Source organism: Triplophysa rosa, linkage group LG16, assembly GCF_024868665.1.
Source record: "Triplophysa rosa linkage group LG16, Trosa_1v2, whole genome shotgun sequence".
In the NCBI taxonomy this organism is placed as follows: domain Eukaryota; kingdom Metazoa; phylum Chordata; class Actinopteri; order Cypriniformes; family Nemacheilidae; genus Triplophysa; species Triplophysa rosa.
In genome coordinates, this window is record NC_079905.1 from 7,551,687 (window position 1) to 7,561,997 (window position 10,311).

At 37.9% G+C, this 10,311-nt stretch overlaps 1 protein-coding gene across 2 annotated transcripts; it reads right to left on the bottom strand.

Moving 5' to 3' along the window:
• Positions 1-721: 721 nt before the first annotated feature.
• tfap2e (transcription factor AP-2 epsilon) lies at positions 722-9,588 on the bottom strand. 2 transcript variants are annotated; one of them, XM_057354959.1, is made up of 7 exons: positions 9,472-9,588; positions 7,211-7,660; positions 5,670-5,724; positions 3,444-3,675; positions 2,639-2,757; positions 2,220-2,358; positions 722-1,810 (listed from the first exon to the last, which is right to left on the bottom strand). In XM_057354959.1, exons 1-7 carry the CDS (start codon positions 9,514-9,516, stop codon positions 1,552-1,554), a joined length of 1,299 nt encoding a protein of 432 aa, XP_057210942.1. In that variant the 5' UTR covers positions 9,517-9,588; the 3' UTR covers positions 722-1,551. The 2 variants fall into 2 exon arrangements, with proteins under 2 accessions (XP_057210942.1, XP_057210943.1); XM_057354960.1 differs by lacking the exon at positions 9,472-9,588 and adding an exon at positions 8,721-8,907.
• Between the last annotated feature and the right edge of the window lie 723 nt (positions 9,589-10,311).

Consider the following 10,311-nt stretch of genomic DNA (forward strand, 5'->3'; position numbering starts at 1 on the left):
GGCAGGTATGGAGATGCAGGCCCCTGAGCAGACGAAGAAAGGTAGAGTGACAGATGGGGTGAGAGAGGAGAGAACAGAGAGCCTAGCAACTGTTTAGCTGCGTTCTGCCACTGTAGTGATTGCCGAGCCCCCGGAGGTTAGTGGTCAGGACTGTTTTATCTCAGAGGTAATTCTGCTGGATTTGCCACTGTGTTACATTGAGGTTTTGGTGTGGGTAATGTCACCCTGCCTTTAGCAAATAGGGCTAGAAAATTCAAACTTCCCCCCTGGGTGTTCAATTTGTATCACGCTAATTTTGTAATCACGCCAGACTTGCACCGCACCAACAAGTCCATTTATAAAAGGTAAAGAGCCACCTGGTTAGTGTATAAAATATACTCATGCAAGGGGTTTTCTGTGATTTGCAAATCCTAAAAGTGATGGGTGTCTTTTTTCCATGCTAAAGGGATAGTTGAACCGAAAAGAATCCATCATTTATTTACCCTCATCCCATTCCGAACCTGTTTGGTTTCTTTTTTTCTGCCGAACACAAAATATATTTTGAAGAACGTTGGAAACCAAACAATATTGGCATCCATTGACTTTAATTGTATAGACACAAAACCACTATTTTCTCAAAATAACTTTTTTTTCTGTTTCACATAAAAAATGAATTCGTACAGGTTTGGAGGGTAAATAAACAATTACATAATTTTTATTTTTGAATGAACTATTTCTTTAATATGCTTATTTAACACTGTGGCCCATCGATTTACACCACATGAAAAATACTTCAGTATACTTTTAGTATTTACTGTAGTAAACTATAGTAAAATTCCTAGATACCATAGTGTTATTGGACCTTGCCAGCATAAATATTACTACAGTTTATTAATTTACTATAATTAATAGTACAGAGTGCTATACATGCTGTAAAATACCACAGCATACTACAGTTTACTGCACTTTACTATAGTAAATATAATTTTTTCTGTTTAGTGTTGCTAAAAACAGAATTTGCAAACCTCGCATTTCAAAATAACTTCAATTCATATTCTTTGCATAAAGCAGTTTGTTGGTTTTGCTTTAATAATATATTACATTTACATTGCAATACATCAATAAGAATACCAATAACATTAATAATAAACAGAACATGAAGTACAAAATGACATTTTACAAATTCGTTGTTTAATACATAAATTGCCACCCCAACTCTAATTGTCCGTGCCATGTGTGATTGGTTTTGGGCCCCGGTCTCCAGAGAACACAAATATCAGTCTTCTCATCCCGAGGATCCAGAGGGAGTTTGTGGTCCACATGCAGTGTGTATCAAAAATTGTTGCATTTCCTGCATCTCCTGGGAGACCTCAGATTTCATCAGACACGAATGTAACCATTCCATACTGGCTTGCGTTTCTGTGATCTGTGTCGGCGCAAAATCTGAACCCGGCAGCAAGATACTGCATGTAAATCAGTTGGCTGACACACACATTCATACACATAAATACACTCATACACTCCTAAAAGTGAGGAAGGGCCCAGAAACAGCACTGTCTTTTTCCAAAGTGTTCATTTGCGGTGCTTTATTTCTTTGTCATGGTGGCTCTTTCCTCCCTCCCCTTTATCCAGCAGTTTTAGGGCCTCTAGCAAGTAGCTCTGGAAGGCCGATAGGGCGGCGCAGATGGCGGGCGTGCCAAATCCGTGGGTGAGGAGGCTGAAGTGGGTCAGGCTGCTTTGCACCCCGGGCTCCAGGCAGGGGGTGGGGCGGGTGCCACCCAACGGCGACCTGTCCTGTGACATCAGATCCATGAACTCTTTGCAAATCTCCCTGTAGACGTGAAAAGAGGGGTGAGAGTGTGTATGTGCCTTTAAATTGGTGGTAAAAAGCTGAATGAAGCTCCAAGAGATTATGTATTCACAAATAAGTTAAACAAATTCTGTGCTGTTAAGTGGTTCTTAGTTATTTTCTGTAATATCTATTTTTGTCACATAAGTATGAAATTAAAATGAATTTCTTATTACGTTTCTAGTCTTTGCACAATTCACCATCATTCCAAACAAACTTTTACTTATTTACTTGAAATACCATACCTCTGAGAAAAAAATTAAAAGATTTATAGCAACTAGTATCAAAGTCTACCATAAATACTCAGGTCTAGTGAAAACTTTGTGTAGTAAACCTATTTTTGAATAAAACAGTTTAACCCCCATGAATCTTAGGAATCTCCGGTACTCACTTGGTGGCCAGCAACATACTGCGTCGTGTGGGCAACTGTTCCGGGTTGGTTTGTCTGCACAGATACTCTGCTGTGGCCCGGGCTGGAAACTCGGTCTCGCACACGTACCCAAAGTCCCGTGCAAGATGAACCGCTTCACCTGAGAAAAAAAACGTTGAGACGTTGAGGTGATAATAGCCTGAACATCTTAAAATGACTCCTTGCATTGTGTTAAAATTTTTAAGTTATCACTCCCTAGGAAGTTATTGTACACTCACATTAACATATACGTTCCTTTCAGAAATTTGCTAACCTAAGGGGCTGATTATATAGTGCATGTGCTGAGTTTGGGACAATTACAGCAGCAGGTACGAGATTGTAGGAAAGCAGTGGAGATAATGTGATAATATGTGTCTGGGTTTGATGAAATGTTTCAGTACCTTCCACCAGTGCCGTGAGGAGTGTGACGTTGGCTGCCTTTCGGCGGCCGGCGGGCAGGTTGAGACCGATCTTCTCCAGACGTTCTCGCAGACAGCGGCCGCCGTTTTTTGATTTGGCTCTGAGTGAGGAGAGGTGGAAAAGATTAACACCTCAGATTCATCAAGAATGTCTGTTTGTGCAGCACACGTCTGGTCTTACTGTCAAAATGAATCCTAATATTTAGATTCTGTACAGTATCTATACAGTGAGGTTTTAAAGTCAAAGTCCACATTTTCTAAGGTTTGTCAACTTGTGTTTATTGTTTAGTAATAATCACAATTGTCATGAAAAAGAAATGGTATCAAAAGGTTAGTTCATCCAAAAAATCAAAATTATGTCATCATTTACCTCATGTCATTCCAAACCTGTATGACTCACTTTCTACTGCAGAACACAAAAGAAGATATTTTGAAGAATGTTGGCAACCAAACAACACCTGCTCCCACTGACTTCTATTGTATGGCCACAAAACCACTGAGACATTTCTTAAAATATCTTCTTTTGTGTTCCACTGAGAAAAGAATCACATACATGTTTTGAACCAAACAAGAGTGAATAAATGTTGACAACATTTGTTTTGGTGCATCCCTTTAAATGAGATCCTTGCTAAATAAACGCTTTTTTGGCCTTTTGAGCTCCACTCTATTTGTAGTACCAAACATTTCTGTAATTCTCAAAAAGTACACTTTCGTCTTGTCAAAAACGAGTTTCTTCTGTGATTACACATGCAATATAAATGATTATATTTGACATTCCTCCATTTACCTGCGCAGGACTCCTCCAAGCAGCGAGGCATTGAGGCACTCAGGTGGGGCAAGACGTCTCTGCACCTCTCCAACTGTGACCTTGTACTTAGAGGTGGAGCTGAGGAGGGACAAACGGCCGGGGACAGAGCAGAAAACCTCTGCCGGGTTCGACACACACCCCAGGCCCAGACCATCTTTAGTAAGGGACAGGGCAGAGACCGTTGAGCCATTTAGCTTTGACGGGAGAGGAACTATAGAAAAGAGGAAAGAGGTTTAAGGTACTAGTGCCAGAATTACCCTAAATCTCATGAGAACAGTGTCTTGTTTTTAAAGCAGTGACAATTAGATTCATAGAAATGTGCTAATTTGTGCTTTTGGAGTTGGCCTGCTGTTATGAAAACCTTTTTAGTCAAAGTCAGTTTGGTTGTTTGCTCTCCCACAGGTTGACATCTGTTGTCTCAGTAATGACAGTGTTTCATGTCGGTTTCTCACTCTTATTTTGAAATGGGTGTTGCATCTCCATAGGGAAAGACTGTATTCCATCTGTTGTGCACAAAACCATTTTCGTGTTTTTATTTGTGCTTATAATTAAAGTTTTCTGCCTCGATACAAATCTGACTTTATAATGAACCCAACGACGATATTGTGAAAAATTACACGATTTATAAAATAGCGAAAATTAAAAGCGAAAATTGTGCTGTTTAGTATTTAAACGTTTTAACCTGACACAGTGAATATTTATTATGCTTTTTTCCAGCCATCCAATGTCTTTTTTAAATGAACACATAAATCTTCATTCAGACTAATAATTGTACTGTTTACGAAAGAACAGACTTCACTGGTTTTACATTTGAGCTCAAAGATCTTTGTTACATCATCCCCAAAACCCTTCATTTGTTTTTATAAGATTAGCCCTGTGTGTAATCGCTTATTTTCGTAGGCCACATCTGTGTGGGCTGGATTTTCAAGCGCACTTCAATAACACACTACACAAATCCAGTGCATGCGCGTATTGCATGGGTGTATGAATGATTTATAGTTAAGATGTGGGGGACATAACTTCAAAGGACAGTTATGATGATCAACCCACATCCCCAAAAGACAGATTTTTTATTTTAAAAGTAACGATTAGCATATCCCAAAAAGTCTAGAGTACAGTTTATATTTAGGTTGCTCAATTCCTGTTCAGCTTTATGGCTTTTCTTGTTGAGTGTGTTTGCGCGCACTGTGGCGTTTTGGAAGCGCATATCCCCTCCCCCTTTCTCATGGATTGGCACATGGTGGCATGGTGTTAGTGTTTATATTATCTGTATTCTTTTTGTAGAGGTAAAATGCGATAGTATTGTCTTTCCACTCTTTGTGGGCGGTGTGTGCGTCTTCGCTACGCCCTGCTGCGCAGCGCTGATTTGCGGTTGTTGCTAGAAGGGCTACAGCTACGGCCAGAAGTGATGCAAAATCTCGCCATAATATTACAATAAATTACATTAGCTAATGCCTACACCTACCCCAACCCTAAACCTAACCTTACAATAATAATAAAAATAGCAACTAACTGTTGTCAGCGTGACAAAAATGATGCGGTATTGAAGTGCGCATGCCCAGTGGAGATAGCTGTATCCCTTCTAGCCAAAACCCTGATTTGTGGACACTGCGCTGCTGGATGCGTCTCATAAACTCCAAGAACACATCCACTTATTCACGTGGCCTTTGGTTCGTTCTCTACAAGGGGATCACCCTATACCCTTGAGTATAAGATTGATTTATTCTGTTGCTTTGTAAATACCTGAGATTTCACAGTGCTCTACACAAACGGAACGCAGTTTGATTCATGCAAAAGTAATTGGTGAACGTGCAGACTGCAGGGGACGGAAAGTGTTTTCAAATACCAATTAACTCATTTCTTGAGAGAAAAGATTTTTGTTCTTCTTGGTATGTGGAAATAGTGATGGTTTGAATTCATAACGTTATTATCTGCACTCTTCCCCCCTTTGCCATGCTTCTAACCCCCCTCTTTCTCTCATATGACCATGCACAGTTCATTAACAGCAACTGCCTTAAGGGTGAAGGCAGAGGAAGAGTTCTGCGGGATTTCGCGACTTAAAATGAAATTGCAAAGCTGTATTATTTTGTGTGCGTGTGTGTGTGCTCGGTTGAATTATTTAATGTATCATGTCGGGCACCACATAAAATCGTTTTCTAGCTGGAGAGGTCACCCCTCTCATGCATCAGAGGTACAGACTCTAACCTTTCTTGATGACAGAATGGTCCAGAATTCCCAAAGCTGATGCCTCCTCCATGCCCTGGTAAAACAAGATAGTAAAATACTGGTTCAGTTTCTTCATCTTAACATACAGCACTGCTTATTGTTTGTCGTTTTCTTGGTCGTTTTTAGTGACTAAATAACAAGTAATTTTTCACCAAATGTTTTTACACTAACAAGATGGACTAGAGTTTGAGGGGTAGTCTGACCGTGACAAAAAACAGTCATGTTGACTCCCAAAACAAATATTGACTGTAAATATTTATGGTATGTAATTATTTAGCTTAGACTCGTAAATCATGGGATTTGATCACACACTGAATTACTGTGCAGAAGAATAAAATTAAAATGCTTTTAAAAATATTTTGACAATTATCGGACACTAATCATTCAAATGTAACAACTTATTTATTCTAAAAACATTGTTTGTTTTGCTAGCATATTTTAACAAGATCTGGAAAGTGGAAAGAATACTGTTTAATATTTTTGCTTTGGAGAACATTACTGGTCACATAGACCACTAAAGTAAGGAAATAATAGAAAAAGTATTACTTACTTTCAAGAGAAACGTATGGTGTTTGGATTCGTAATCTACTAATTAGGCTTGTTATGTTTATATTTAAATATATATATTTTTTTCTCAGCTTTATTTGTGGCAAATTAAACAACCACACTCCCTCGTGTTGCTGGTGTCATATTATCAAAGGGAGTCGAGTTGTTTGTTGAATAATTGTCCGAGGAAACCGATTGGACGCGCTATAAGTTTCCTGACAGACATTAACTCATTCTGCACCTGCTCGAGATGTAGTTGTTTGAACAACTATGTAACCACTATAGCCGAAAACCAATTGAATTAAAATAAGAAAAAGTTCTGCAAATTCTTTAATTAATTCGTTTTTTAATTTTACGCGATAGTTTCCGATAGGACTAATTTAATAGTGAGTTTGGTTTATTATATGTTAGGGTTAGGCTATAAATATATATATATAGAGAGAGAGAGAGAGAGAGAGAGAGAGAGAGAGACAGAGAAATCTTCGATGTTATGGGTATACATTGGCTGTTATCCGCCATCGTGTGTAAAATCTGTTTTACACTGTAAAATGTATTATAGGCTAAGTAAAATTGTAAATATAATATATTTTACTTAACATGTTTTGAATGGCCACAGAAATTTAAATCATGTATCAAATAAGACAAAAAAATTAATATTTATTTTAATGTATTAAGTAAAAAGAAAAAGCTTACAGGAATAAATATAAGACTATAAAATATATCTGAAATAGAGGCTTGCAGACAATGTTGACGAAAAAAACGTCTTAATCTTTGACACACAACCTCAAAGTTATTATCAGTTCACATTTTAAAATATTCGTTATTATACAAATAGCATGGCAATGGCAAATTAAGTATTTCGATAATTTTTTTATTTTTGACAGAACGAGATTCTTGTTCATGAAATTAGACAAAATGAGGGTCAGTTAAAGATACATTTATTCGTCTAAAGACACGTTAGGAATTACACTCACTTGAATATCATCCAGACCGTGATGACCCACTGCGTGCATTCCTAAAGGACCCTCACCCAGAGCCGCTGCTCCCTCACCCAGTCCATGATGGAGAAGCCGCGGTACGCCCGGATACTCCCTCCGCGGGTCTAAACTCAGCGCCCGGTGTGATTGTGAGAGAAGCCCCGCTTCCTCTGAGCGAGAGCGCTGAGAGTGCCACGCTGCCTGCTGGTGCTGATGGAGAGAGTTGATGGAGGGATAGGGGTCCGGTAAGTGCGGGTATCCGGCGTCTTGACTCTGGGTGTAGGAAAGTGAAGATTGGTGGTATGGAGGTGGAAAGTAGGGCGGTTGAAAGTCGGAGGCCGGTGTGTGGCAGAGCGGTGGAGCCGAGGAATAAGCTGCCTGGTTTAGCGAGGACAGCTGAGACAGTCGCCCGCTCGGAGAGGAGCCAGACAGTCCGTCCGCACGGTCCTGTGAATAAAAAAAATCATCCGTTTTATTTACTATTTACTATTAACGACCTCAAAAAGAGTTAGGTCTAATTAAAATCATAATGGTGAGTTAACATTACCTATCAGCGAGTGTTGAATTTCACGTGTAAAAATAATCAACATAATCTTATAAAATCAGTTATTGCATTAATATTTACCATATTCATTTATTATACGTAAATGAATGAAACAATTACTGTAATGTAAATTGTATGGATTACAATGCATTTTATTTTAAAAATGTTATTTTATATAGGCTACATGTTATTTTATTTGTTTCAGGGTGTTTTTAAATTAATTATTGTTAATCTATCAGCATATTAATTTATTATAACGAAGCGAATACATTTTTTACAGCCCAACAAATCCTCTAAAAAGATCCAATTGAAAGACTTCTCTGTGCCAGGTCTTAATGCTACCCACGGTTTAGAACAATCATTACTGACAAGCTTAGACAATAGATCAAATTAAATATTGTTTTACAGGATTATATAAAATACACAGGCAATTTGTCTGCTTATACTATAATCTTATATGACTTTAGTGCCTCTGATATTTTTCCCAATGATTTAAACGAATAAACCATTTAACAAATCAATTTAGCAGCCTCATTCATTTCGACCAATAGTTTATTTTCGGCAACACACCAAAATGTCTATTTGGCACAAAAATACCGATTGAGGAAAAACTCTCACTTAAAACTCAAAACTAAATCAAACAAAACTGTCTTGGCTGTAGTTGAACTTTTCTACAATTCAATTCTTTGTTGAAACGCAAAATAAAACGTACACTCTGTATTGTAAGACAAAGACTCTGTTACCTCAGACCAATGGCAGCATGTGACATTTACAAAAATGACCCTTTTGTGCTTTCATATAATATACAAACTTAACATTGACCCGGGTTGCTATTATCATGAAATGCTTAATGTCATGCATCTGTGCGCTATCAAACACTGACCTCAGCTAATATCACATGACAACGATGTCAATAAGGAATTGAATAAAAATAGACCAACTTTGCACCAATATTTAACTCACCATGGTCGAGTAGGTGTGAACCAACATCTGGAATAAGGTTCCGAGCTCTAATATGCCTTCTGCAGTTAGAATTACAGCCTCCTTAAAATCTATCTGTCAATTAAAATCCCAAGTTCTCTCATATATGTGTTTGATCCATTAACTAGACATCCGAAAGTCCCGTGACTGTATAAGTGAATGTACTTCGCTCTGTATGAAGCTCTATATCAGAGTGGCCCCGTTAATCACACCCGAGCGCTCTTATAGCGCTACGTGTGGGGTGGAGGGAGGGGTCGGGTGTAGACCACCTTAAAGGGACATTAATTAATTCCTTTAAATTAATTAATTCACTTCATTCAGTTGAAAAATTACTTTCAGTGAGCCGTGTTATTTTTTTCTGTTCCTTGTTGCAACCATTTGATGGTTTAGCCTACTGAACTTTATTGATCATTTAAATATTTTAAGATAAACAATTATTTTCAGCTAAATAATTTAGCACGCGCAAGATAATTTTAACAAAGGCTGTATTTCTTATGTTTTCTGAGACGCTTGTGAATTTAAAATTAATCGCTAGCAGGAAATATGTAAACTGCGATTAAGCCTAAATTAAATGTTAAACGAATACACAAAGAGGATTAAAAAACGATCTTCTCATTACATAGAAAAAAACATGTTTAGGCTAGTAAGTTTCTCGCATATGACACACTCCGTCACTTCATGCACAATAAAGTAGAAATAAAGCACTAAAAATTCAACGAAACCCCAAGCCTACCTGTAAGCAGTAAGGTTCTGTTTTGCTCCTTGATTTCCACAACATGTTGTTTTGATGAAATTGTTATCTTCTGATGAATTCACGGAACAGGAGAGAAGAGAGTAGCTATATGTGTGCTTCCAGCTGAACGGTGAGAGAGGTATGAGAGAGACATGAGAGTATTATTGACAAAAAGAGTTGAGGAGAGAGAGAGAGAGAGAGAGAGAGAGAGAGAGAGAGAGAGAGAGAGATATGGGTTGATGGCCGGAGGATAAACAGTGGAGTACGAGGGAGACAAAAAATGGGGGCAAACGAGATACTGAAAGTTTAGAGGCAAACAAAGGCCATCCCCATATCACCATTTGTGATGCATTAAAAAGAATAAAGGCGCAAAAAGTACAACTGTCTTTAACTGAACAAGTCTCTGTGTCTATAGCTGAAGAACACATTGTTCGTTACTTTTAATTCAAATTTGTGTTGTCCCTTATTTAGTTAACACAAAATCAGCACAAAATTACTCATAATGTGTTAAAAAACACGTTAAAATTCAATGCTGGAAAAACATTATTTAACCCATTCGTTGTAAAAATGTAACAAGGCTAGCCTAATATAGGCTAATTTTATTTATCCATTTAACCATGGTATCAACAATAACATTTGTGGTCATGTAGTGAAGTGTACTCACATCACGGTATGCTTTTGTCTATGTTAATGCATTAAGCATAGCCTATGTATCGAAGTGTTTAACAAAACGGAAGTTGGCTATACCTTTGCGGAAAAGCAACGGGAGTTAAAACAATTGACAAGGAAGTTTAGACAAAGTTTTTAGCAGTACTTTTATAGGTGACGTTCAGTTTAATG